At 41.4% G+C, this 12,950-nt stretch overlaps 1 protein-coding gene across 1 annotated transcript; it reads right to left on the bottom strand.

Moving 5' to 3' along the window:
• Positions 1-1,810: 1,810 nt before the first annotated feature.
• LOC147465578 (uncharacterized) lies at positions 1,811-3,835 on the bottom strand. Its single transcript, XM_086520625.1, has 3 exons — positions 2,726-3,835; positions 2,378-2,483; positions 1,811-2,186 (listed from the first exon to the last, which is right to left on the bottom strand). Exons 1-3 carry the CDS (start codon positions 2,891-2,893, stop codon positions 2,005-2,007), a joined length of 456 nt encoding a protein of 151 aa, XP_086376751.1. The 5' UTR covers positions 2,894-3,835; the 3' UTR covers positions 1,811-2,004.
• Positions 3,836-12,950: the final 9,115 nt, after the last annotated feature.

Genomic DNA, 12,950 nt, shown 5'->3' on the forward strand with positions numbered 1-12,950 from the left:
AATGCAACAATATGATGCTTCCAATGGTGCTCTATGGATACGTGCATGCCTCTAGTGCTTTAAAACCCTTACATTTGACCTAACCATAATTCACCATGTGAACATCAAGCATAGGATTGCCACATTCGAGAGAAGGTGGGCCTTGCTCAAAGTCAAATGACTTGCATGACGTAGGGTAGAGGAGCCGGTTTAGAGACGCTCAAACTGTATGCACCAATTTAAGGAAATTCAAGTCTTTCCAACTCAATCTCGCATAATATTCCATGGTTTTGAATAAAAATGATGTCAAAAGATAGCTTATGTGAAACTCTTTATGTATAAAATCTCTACCTCACCAAGTAATTAGATTAACAAAAAGATATGGTGGATTTATTCAAAGGCTGTTCTAGTTTTGGATCCGTACTTTCGTTGGCTCCTCTGCCCTAGTGAAACCGCTATACAAATTTTGAGACAAGACTATATAGAACTCGGGTGCATGCGATATTGATAATTCCTATAAATGCCTTATTATTATTAGGATCATCGTGAATGCGTGCTAGAACATTGGAAACCTCTAGAGTTTTATTAGTCTTGTGTCTTACCCTCCTTATTTCTCTCGCTACTTAATCTCTAATTATAGACCTCTAATAAATCAACACACTGAACTTATTGAAAATCATTCAATTCGTCTAATTTTAAGATAACATCCTTATGATAATGAGACTATTAGTTCCATTAGCAATGTTGTACTTTCAACATGAATCCCAATCTAACCAATTTCTATACTTCTTATTGGTTGGAAGAAACTTTTTTGAGATATTTTCTAACAAAAGCCCACAATTTGGGATGGTTGCGTGATTTGTTCGACATCTGCCACTTGCAGGCTTTGTTTTCAAGGGAGAGAAAAAATATCTCTCTATATTCACTGAGAAAGTACATTCGTCGTATCCTTGTTGCAATCCTTGTCCCCAACACAAAATTTTGGGATTTTCATGCCCTTGAGAAATTTAGCCACCTCTTTTGGGTCCAAGAATAGCAATGAATCAACAGCAGTAGAAGTATTAGCCCCTTGGCCGAGTTCTCCTACAGTGGATGCTACTCGAGCCGATGTAGAGCCCTTCGTCGTAGGCTACAACAATGATGTTGCCTACTGACCCACTATGAGGTCTATAAGACAATTAACATTCTTACTTAATGCAATAGTATGATGCTTCCAATGGTGCTCTAATGCATACGTGCATGTCTCTAGTGCTTTGAAACCCTTACATTTGACCTAACCGTAATTCACCATGTGAACATCAAGCATAGGATTACCACATTCGAGAGAAGGTGGGCCTTGCTCAAAGTCAAAATGACTTGCATGACGTAGGGTATATAGAGGAGCCAATTTAGAGAAGTTCAAATCGTATGCACCAATTTAAGGAAATTCAAATCTTTCCAACTCAATCTCCCATAATATTCCATGATTTTGAATAAAAATGATGACAAAAGGTAGCTTATGTGAAACTCTTTATGTAAAAAATCTCTACCTCACCAAGGAATTAAATTAAAAAAAAAAAGATATGGTGGATTTATTCAAAGGATGTTCTAGTTTTGGATCCATACTTTTATTGGCTACTCTACCCTAGTGAAACAGCTGTACAAATTTTGAGACAAAACTGTATAGAACTTGGGGATCCGTATGCTTGCATGCGATATTGATAATTCCTATAGAAGCCATGGTGAACTTTGTCAGTTTACATGCACTATGCACTTGCAAGCATCGTAAAAGTGAAGCTCTAATTATGAGGGACTTGCCGTCCATAACAGTACGTGTTCTAGTGGAAGGATCGACAGGAAGACAGATTACAAGCAAAGAAAACAAAAACCATCATTTTACAAAGTAAACAAGCCTTTGCATGTATACTGTATACTTAATTTTCCTCTTACAATAGGCAAAGGCTACATTGATCACCATCCTACGTTAGCTATGTCAATAACAAGATAAACTTAATCATCAGAATTGCCACCACCTGGTTGTCAATGCTACGATCCCGAACTTGCCTTATCGATGCTTTCAGTTACAATAATCTTCACACAGTTCTCGTCGTCATCGACCCTTAATGATCCTCCAGAGTAATTAACGTCAGAGTGCTTTCTTACTATCCTTTCGCTTTTGTAGTATTGCTCAAAGAATTCTTGATTTGCCTTCTCCAATTCTTTCCAGACTGCAAGCTTAAACATAATATAGCAATGACAGGTGTAGGTTACGACATACACACGATATAACAAAATAATAAAAGTCCAGCTAGCTGTCAGCAATGTTTCTATATAAACCTTAATTAGCTGGTAGCTGTGATTAAATGTATTTATGTAGCAGTTTGATTGAATCAATCAGTGGCTAGCAAGAAATTCACACCTGTCCGGGTGACGATGGGATCGATTCCGGCATGCTGGAAGAGCGCTTTGACGCATTCTTCTTTGTCTAGACAGAGAGTGAGGCACCGTTCTATGAGGTGCTGCACCTGCAATTCATGAACATGAGGAGCGATAATTAATGGGAGCTTGCATGTGTAATTAATGAGTATAAGATTCATAGTTTAATTAAAGGCGTTGTGCTGATTAGGCATGAAGTGAAGTATAAGTTGTGAGCTCAAGACGTTATGCAGCAGACCTAGGTTGATCGAAACCCTAATTGACTCAATATTCAAGCTCTAACTCATATTTGCAGGTAAACGAATAGAAAATAAATAAGGAATAGGCTCACCTTCCTGATGAAAGATTGCGAAGCCTCATCAATTACATTTTCTGTGCCTGTGCTCGAATTTGACGACGACGTCGATGCGGTGTCTGCGCAGCTAGCGCCGCAGCTTAATGCACTGGCAGCCGAGGTACTCGAGGAGGAGGATGACCTGCATGAAGCTGCTGGTCTCATGCTGTTGTTGCTCGCTCGCAAAGACAGGCGAGGAAAGGAAAAGACAGTGGCAGTGTATGTAGCAGAAGACGTGCAGCACTAATTATACTAGCAGGTCAGCGCATTGTAGGACAGTTACGGTGACAGTAGATAGACACAGTGCTGAAACACCACTCCAGTCTCCAGAGTCACACACTCATGGCGGCCGGACAGTAGTGTAAGGATACCAGTAGTGTATTGAGCCACGCGCTTATATTAGTACGTACAACGTCCTGCTGCAGAGACAGTGAATTACTCTGACTAGCATGTAGTTAGTACTGCCCGATAATTAGGGCGCCAAACCTCGTTGTCATACGCTCCCGAGTCCCGAGACTCCCCCAGCTTCAGGAATCAGAGCCCGTGAATACACAGTACAGCGCGTACGTACGGGGAAGAAGCTCTGAGCTTGGGAGTCTGGATCACGATTCACCTATATCACAATCGGCGACTGTACTGTGTGCGAGACCGATCGCGCGAGCGAGAGTGTCAGAGAGAGAGAGAGAGAGAGAGAGAGAGAGAGAGAGAGAGAGAGAGAGAAATTTATGCGCTTCCCCCTTGCACAGTCCCCCCTTCTCCTGGGTTCTGTTGCGACTCGCGAGCGACCAATTAGCGGGAGAGAGAGAGATTTTGAGAGAGAAAGTGAATGCGCATTGCGGAGGCCCGAGAGAGAGAGAGATCAGACTCCAGAGATAGATCAGAGAGAGAGAGAGAGAGAGAGAGAGAGAGAGAGAGAGTGCGCGCAGTGTTGTCACTGTGTGTGTGTTGAGGGGCAAGAGTCTACAGATCATGATCATGATCCGAACATTTTAAGGCCGAGGCCGACCGCTACACGCATGCATTTGTGGAAGTTTACGTACAGGAGCAGCCTCAGAGAATCTACCACACAGGCCCCTCTACGCTTTGCATATGGTAGATGGCCATCTCTCTCCCTATCCCCATTCCTCTCTCTCTCTCTCTCTCTCTCTATTGTATTGTAAGCTGCCCATTCTTCCACTTATCCGGATGAGATGAGGGATCAAAAAGTGGTCCTCCTCTCTACGCTCTAGATAAGGATTCTCTCCCACGTCTCTTTATTATGCCCTACTCTCTTCAAAAGCTCCCACTCCGCTAAAATATCTCCCATCCTATTGGGCAATGGGCATCCTTGCAATCTGCTATTTCTGGAAGATATGGGGAAGATACTTTAAAAAACGACCCACATAGTACTATATGCACTTTTTGGTCTCTAAAGAACTTGGCCAATTTCATCCCAAAGGCCCACTCATACTAGCATATTCCTTGAAGCCCTTTGTCCTCTCCTTGCTCAAATTAGTAACAAGTACCACCTAGGGATAGTAGGGGAAAGATGAAACAAATCAGCTAACAAATCCACTATTTATAGTATGTAGCTTGCTTTTTCGAACCTCTGTAAGTGCTAGACAAATCTCTCCATTTTCCAGCGTATTAAGCTATCTTGTCGGGATGACAGTAGTGCAATCCATGTCTCTGCAACTTCGAGCCAATCCAAGTTGAAGGTGGATTCCAGACTCCAGTTTTTAGCAGAAATTTCTCTTAATTGTTTAACCTCGATCCTTCTCTCATTAGTGCGACCACAATCGCAATTTCTTCTCACTGCCCCTGCTAGCTCTAGGTGCAATGGGGGCACGACTCAACCCTTATACCCACTTTGTGCTAGTGAAATTAGCAATATGAGCATCGTACGGATGGAGACAGGGGCAGAGAGAGAGAGAGAGAGAGAGAGAGAGAGAGAGAGAGAGAGAGAGAGAGAGAGAATTCTAACGTCGTAGGAAATTATCCCCAGGGACCTTGAAGATCTATCTGACGAGGAGAGTTGAACTCAAGGGGTCTCCTATTCAAGAGGAAAATGGCATGACCAATCTACCACATTTGAGTGATACAAAGGTTATACCATTTTCCTCTTTTTATGAGTATGCACTCACGCGCACACATACACACACACACACACACACACACTCGAGAAGAAGAGAATTTTAGCATCGTAGGAAACTATCCCAAGAGACCTCAAAGATCTATCCGACGGGAGAGTACATAGGAATGTAGTTACCTCTGAGCATTTGTGATCGCATATACCAAAAGGAGACTAACAGTGATTGGCTTGCAATCATGTACTTGACAACTAGAGTGTCAAGCGTGACCTCGCACCGTATGCCAATCTCTTCCTTTACATACCATCCTCTGTCAAGAAGTTTGTCACAGGATGACTGCTGAAATGACTTGCACATGAACATAGTTTTCGTAACACGTATATTGTAGTTATGAAACAACTCTATGAACAGTGCAGCAGGACAAAAGTTTGCAATTCTAACCAGTTTGGTGGGAATAGAGCTATGTAGAGACCTCTGTATATCCTTGTAGAGCTTACTTAGCATTGCCTCCACCATTGTTTCCTCAAGAACTGGCCAATCCACAGTGTTCCAGTCGGTTGGTAGAGGCACTTTCACCAACATGCCATTCTTATTCCCTAGGCAGAGATGGTACTGAGTGGTCATAGAAAAATATTCCTTCATCAGCCAGGATTTTGTTGGTTCTCCCTGAATACTGTAGAGAACCAATGTGGGCATGAATGACAAGGAAGAGGCCTATTATGCACTCCACAAGCTCCCATTGCTCATAAGAAGAGGGATAAACATCTGCAAAATATATAACAAGAGTTAAACTAAGAGTATCAATAAGTGAAAATGACAAATCTAATGTAGTTGAGATGTGAAGAATGGAGCCATTGCTCATAAGAAGAGGGATAAATGTTGCAAAATATATAAGAAAAGTTAAAATGAGAGTATCAATAAGTGAAATGACAAATCAAATGCAGTTGGGATGTGAAGAATACTTACAATTGCAACGTGGTTGATGTATATCTGACACATTTCCATCGTTTGCTATCACGTCTGGATGGGTAAACACATGCTGAACAAAAACTTCCTTTACAGATCTTTTGCCGATTTCAACTTTGAAATCCAACACTCTGGCCTTCCATGCTGAGCGGTAAACATTGATAGCACTAGACCTCTTGGCTCTTCTTGGTTGCATGAGGACCCATGAATCTTTGTTTATCCTTTATCGAACCATTGGTTCTCTGCACTTATTGAAGTTGATATTGTAATTGAGGATATGCTACTACTTGGCCTTGTAGGCAAAGTGCAGGTGTTGCTAGTTGGTGTGAGAGACCATAAACACCTAGAGCTTCTTGGGCGGGAAGACGTGGAAGCCATAGCTCTGAGAGACAAGCTTTAGTGGAGGGAGATTCACTTTGAAAGCATCCTAATGGAGGGAAAGTGTTTTAGAATTCCAATATCTTGTGTGGGCTTAATGGTCACCCTCCAGTACGTTAATGACCATAAGAGAATATCAGCAATGGGACCACACATACATCTAACAGTTCGGTAAAAGAAAAAAGTTACGATGCCAAAATCCTAGATTCGTGAAAGGTTTTGAAAATATTTTCCTAGTTCTTGAGTCTTTTCACGTCTTTCCTACGTAACGTATCCCTCCTGTTCATTGGACGCGCTCTATTTTCTCTCTCTTTCATATGGCCCTCCAAATGACCTCCGAAAATTCCTAATGACGTAAACCAAGTTTTCCGACAAACAAATGAGGTGGTCAAATTTTCTTTTGCAATTTAATTTCCATATTTCTCACATTGTTGTAAGCACAATCAAGTGGACAATGCACTTTCACGATGACCAAAAGCTAATGTGGTGTCTATAGCTACTGACAATGATCTGTCCTCTATGATAGATGAGTATGCTACTACCCTAATTTTAGAGACATAATGTCAGCCCTTGCTTTGGGAAAGAAAGAGGAGCCATTCACCTTGCAAGATGGTTATCTTCTCCATGGAAATAAGCTATCTGCTACCCATTCCCTTCGTGAGAAAGCTATGTATGAATCCCATGCTCCTTCCTATGTGGGGCACAGAGGAATTCATCTCTACTCTTCAAGGAGTAGCGATGTATTTCTATTGGCCTACCATTAAAGTGGACATACAAGAGTATGTTTCAAGATGCGTAGTATGCCAAAAGACCAAGTATGATAGAGGGAAGCAACCTGGATTACTCCAGCCATTGCCTATCCCAAATTCACCATGAGAGAGTATATCCATGGATTTCATCTTTGGATTGCCAAAGTCTATCTATGGGAATACGGAAATATGGAGAATCGTTGAGAGGTTTATCAAGCAAGCACACTTTATTCATGTCAATGCTTACAATGCTACATTAAAGAGAGACTATTAAGGCACACCAAATGGCCATATGAAAGGTTCATACTCATGTTCATTGGACGCGCTCTATTTTCTCTGTCTTAAAGACTATTAAGGCACACCAAATGGAAACTCTCTTCATATCTCAGATTTTCAAACACCATGGATTACCCACATCCATTGTGTCAGATAGAGATCCTAGAATAACGAGTAATTTCTAGAAAGATCCCTTTGAAAATCTAGGAACAAGATTGAATTTCTCTTCGGCCTATCACCCACAAATGGATGGCCAAAGTGAGATAGACAATCTTACAATACATGATCTACTAAAGGCTTATGTTACAGAACTAGATCAATGCTCACAACGGGAAAAGTACTCACTGCTTGTAGAATATACCTACAATAATACTGTACATACTTCTACGGGAAAATCCCTTTTTGAAATCATTGAGAGAAGACCTAAAAGTCCCTTGCTACTCAAAGTACATGGGAAGATCTTTGCCGCCGGTGAGTATAGCCGTGACCTACAAGAATGTTTTCAAAAGATTAAGGAGGTTATATCCATCTCTCAACAAAGGCAAAAAGTTGTTGCTGACAAGCATAGAAGGGCCTTAACATTCAAAGAAAATGATTGTATCTTACTTAAGTTTCCTAAGGATTGATTAAGGAAAACTACGGGAAAAAATCCTACGGGTCATAAAAAGTATTATGCTAAGATAGCAAAAAGATACCATGGTCCTTTCAAATCTTGAAGCCTATCAATGAGATGGCCTACCAACTCAAGTTGCCCAACCATTGGCTCAACACAATGCTTTTCATGTGAGCCTACTTAAGCCCTACAAAGGAGAGCCCCTAAGTAAACCAATTATTGAAGACCCTCCCGAAGTTGAAGACCAAGAAGAGGTGCTACAACCCGAAGCTATCCTTCGGCATGAAGACAAGGTACTACGACATGGTAAGATTATCCGACAATATCTTGTTAAGTTCAAAAATTATCCTTTTGAAGATGCTAGGTGGATGCAAGGAATACATCTTAAGGATAGTATGAAGCTTGTCAATGCTTACAATGCTACATTAAAGTAAGCAAATGTACAAATTTCTTTTAAGTGACCCATGTTTTTGTCTTATAAGATTAGTTCTCTTTTTAATTGTGCACAAATTTAAATAGTATGCATGCTTAGAATCATGTTTGTGATGACAACGTCTCTCAAACATTAAGTAGAATTTGTCACTCTACTTTGGGAGAATGAAATGGACTAAAGAGCAGACCTGCTTGCGGCAGCTATGTCTCCCAAGCACCAAATGGATTAGTCATCCATCTAGGAAAGATGTCGTAGGGTAAAAAGGGATCCTCTACCCACTGAGTAAGATTGACTAATGACTAAGGGTTTATCTCTTCTACCTCATAGTCCAGGATGATTATGTTTTCAAGAGAGAAGTAGTTTCATAAAATGTAATATCTAACCATTCCAAATGATTTTCTCATATTAAATTGATCACTTAATGTGGGAGAATAAATGGGAACAAGGGTTAAGATATAGATATGTGCTATTAGATCTATCTCAACACGGGGCCAATGGTATAGGGGCCCAAATGAGAGATGGTCTATCAAAGAGCAAGGCTAATCAATGGAGAATAAGACCTTAGGGTTAGCTTCATTGAAGACCTCCAATAATGAGTGTAAAAGTCCTTTGACCTTAGGTAAGCTAGGGCTGTGATTGAGGTGGGAACCCGGACCATGATTGAGGTGCTTGTCGTGCTTGATGACTAAGGTTCTTGAGATGGTTGAGGTGCTTGATGATTGAGATGCTTGAGGTGCGTGTCATACTTGAGATTCTAGGGTTGTACGTGAGGTGAGAACCCAACCCAAGATTGAAGTGCTTAAGGGCCAAGCTTGTGGTGGGAATCAAGGCCAAGGTTGAGTGTATTGAGGTGTGCAAAAGTCAAATCTAATCCCTACAAGGAGGGGGCGAACCCTACATGAGGGGGGATGAGAGAGAACATACACACACTCACACAAGGCATGCTTAGTACAAAGAAAGCAAAGGGGACACTTGTCAAGTTCCTCCTCATGTTGTCCTCATGATGTGCTTGAAGCCTATTGGTTGGCCACCCAAGGGGTCCAATGATAATTTAGGAGATTTAATTAATTGTCTTCGCATTTATCAAATCCTCTCTCCAAAAGGGGAAAGGGGGACACTTGTCCCAAGGCTACCCTTGTTGCTTGTAATGCCTCTTGCTTGTGATTGGCTAGGCCTCGAGGGGTCCAACGAGCTTCAAGCATGATCTACAAAGGGGGGTTGACCAAAGCAAGCTAGGGAGTTGATTAGGGGGTATACTCTCCCACACACACTCACACACACTCTCATTGTACAATGTGCAAGAGATCCCTCTCCTTCTCCAGCAAGTAAAGGTTGAGAGCCTACACCAACACTCTTGGCTATGGAATGCAAATCCAACCAAGAGCCATGCTTCAATGCTTAATCTTTCCATCTCGTCCATCTTCATTACTATGCTATTATGTATGCTAGCAAGAAGAGTTATGATAAGTGAGGAGCTAATTCTTTCTCCTATGAAATGTTTCTTCTTCCTCATCCCTACCAGCATTCCCTGCTAGCTCTCTCCACTTTCGAAGGGTATTGAGACTGAGGCTTGGGATAGTTAAAGCTTTCTTCAAAGTTTATGTTATGTTTGTGATGCATGAAGCTTTCCATATTCATTGCATCATCTAGGTTACAAGGAACACAAAGATTGTATTGTAACAAGTCTCTCTTAATGAGACTAGAAATCATAATACAAATGCCTATTGGAGGGGGTCCGCTCCACATAAATCCGGTCCTCAAATGTTGTCATGTTTTCTAAATTCTCTCTCTTGCAAGAGTATTTTTCATGCCAAGTTAACTAATTGCTATGCTTATGTTGTTATCTTCAATTATGTTCACCCGCTATGCTCACAAAGTAATTTCTCAAAAGTACTCTCATTAATTTCCGCTACTCTCAAGTTAATAGGCCAATTCCATTACATATAAAAACTCTTTTTCTTTGAGTTTATTTCATTGCGTGTGAGTGAGTTTTGGAGCCTTTACGTCTCTTTGATTCAATCACTAAATATTTTAACACTCATTTCCCTAACTAAGCATGGGTTCATAGTCTCACAAAGGTTTCAAAAGCACGATAGACATTAAAAGTACCCCATCCACAAAGTTTGAAACACAAAAGAGATTGCTCTCGTGGAAGAAAATTGATGAAAAGTTTGGGAACACAAGCAAAACTCTAGAGCAAGACTATGTGCGAATGTGCCGCAGGGACCCATTACCCTCCCTACAATCAAGGATTTTAGGGTTGTTCACATGCATTCATCACTATATGAGGGTGACACTTCTTCTCTTCTTCTATCACCTAGTTATTTGTCTTCATCCCCTTCCTCGGTCCTTGTATCATTGACCTCAATATCCATACCCACTAGGATACTAGCAGATGTGACACCTGTTAGTGAGCTTACACCTCCCATCGTGGGTGTCTTTGGCGAGTCTCATAATGATATCGCCTACTTTGGATCATTTTAGTAGCACAGTTGCCTCATTTCTTTGAGTGGATCTCCCTGCCTTGCTCTTGGAGCACCCTATGGAGTGGGCATGGAGGCGTATGTGGGACCCTACTTTAGCTTTGGATCCTGGTCCTTTGAAGATGGGATGCTTACTTAGCATGTATGGTGCCAGATATCATGCAAGCATCATTGCAGAGATGTACAACAACATCAATCTTTCCTTACATACTCAAGTGCTTGAGCATTTGTTGTAACACCCTTCTGTCATTGAGGCCCGCACAAGTATCAAGATCCATAGTTCAAGGACTCATCGGTGGCTCCACTATGCTCATGCATTCTAGATTCATGCATAAGGGAGCACATAGGTCAAATTTGGGAGGAGAAATGCTGCACCTTGCCAGGCTTCGAAAAGTAAATTCGACATAGGTTGGCCACAATTAATATATAGACCATGGTGTTATAATTCTAGAGATTACGTACAGTCAACTCTTCATGCATTCAAAGATGCGCACACCGAGATCTCCATTGGCTAGTGATCCTTCAAGGCCTGCAAGCCTTGGTACGTGCGATTCATGCATGAGAAAAAAACATGTTTCAAATACCATGTGAAGTTCTAGATAATGTATGATGTGTTTGTGCTCTTTTGGGGGATGTTGGAGATGCTCCAATGGGACCTTGAGAGTTTGTCCACTCTTTGTTGTGTGAGCGTCTGGATGGGGCATCCTACCATTAGACGTTGTTTGTAGAGGGAAAGTGTGCCCAATGTGGGGATCTTTCACAAATCACACACCTGTCCTGAGTGATGGTGATGCAAGCGAGATAGTTACATGGTAGCACTATAACTACTAGAAATACACAGGGCTTTGAGGTGGTACATCTCAGAGGTTGCAGCTTATACCTCATAGTGCACCATATCCCCTTCTTCATGTAGGATTTTAGGTCCTCTATGTATCCATATGTGTAGTATGCACATCACACAAAGTGGGAGGATCATACATGCTTGGTTGCCTCCTTCCCCATTCTTGGCACTGTCGTCTCTATCACAGATTTTGTAGAGAGCTATAGCTTTGATCTGCAGTAGGAGATCCATTTCGAATATTGCTTCTCTGAGTAGGTACAAATGATAATGGTTGGATAAATTTACATTTTCTTTGCATATTTAGCGGCATGATTAAAAATCCTTGCTTCATATATTCTAAGATTTCTCAATACTCTTGAAGGTGGCAATCCTTGTACATATATCTTACCTATCATGCAGAGGCAGAAATTGATGGGGTGGATAGCTCTTGGAATTTTTAGGTGATCATACACGAGTAACATTTCTACATTATGATGATCACTCTCACTATGTGCACTTTGTGCAACACTGTTTCCAACAGCATGATTTCCTTTGTGAGCGTCACATCTCATACTCTTATCACTATATTTAGTCATTGGTGCTCACATCACATGGCATGTGACTCATTTGTAGCCGATGGACGCTCAGTGAGGAGGTTCTTGTGGTGTGTGGATAGCCAGGATATTGATCTCACCAGTTGGTATTGTGACATTGTAGTAGGTGTCCTAGAGATGACCACCTCATTGGTGCTCTTTATCATTCCATCTTTTTGTTCCCTTTAGTTATTTGTATTCTTATATACTCTTGTTCACGCATCTTTTATATTTTGGTGTTGTACCTTCTCACTCATTTGTGGTTCATATCTAAGTTTAGCATTCATCTCTTACTATTTAAGTTTAGCTTCGATCTAGTGTTATTTAAGTTTTTTTGCCACCTTTCATTACCGTCTTGTTGGTGTGGTGTTGCACAATTTCCAATTTCTTGATATTGGGCTCATTAAGGGCCCAAATGACAAAAAATGGCTTCCGTGTTGTCCCTAACCATTGAGATGGTTAGCGATGGCCATGAAACTTTGCAGGGGCTAGGAGTAGAGTGCTTTACTTGCTTGTGCAAAGATTTATGGCCATCCATTTCCGTATTAATAGTGTGGCATTGCACAAATGCCAATTTTTTTCTATTGGGCTCCCCAAGGGACTAATGGCAAAATATTAGCGATCTGTGGTGCCCCTTACCGTCGAGACGGTTAGCGATGACCATGAGACCTTGTAGGGATGGGAAATATGATTCTTTTTTTCTTGTGCAAGTCTCATGGCCATCTATTTCCATCTTGTTGGCGTGGCATTGCACAAACCGCATTTTGTTCCCGTTGGGCTCATCAAGGACCCAACGCCAAAAAATTAGCATTCGTGCGGCCCTTGACCATCGAGATGATTAG

The sequence above is a fragment of the Adiantum capillus-veneris genome, chromosome 1 (assembly GCF_014529385.1).
Source record: "Adiantum capillus-veneris isolate H3 chromosome 1, ASM1452938v2, whole genome shotgun sequence".
Classification (NCBI taxonomy): Eukaryota; Viridiplantae; Streptophyta; class Polypodiopsida; order Polypodiales; family Pteridaceae; genus Adiantum; species Adiantum capillus-veneris.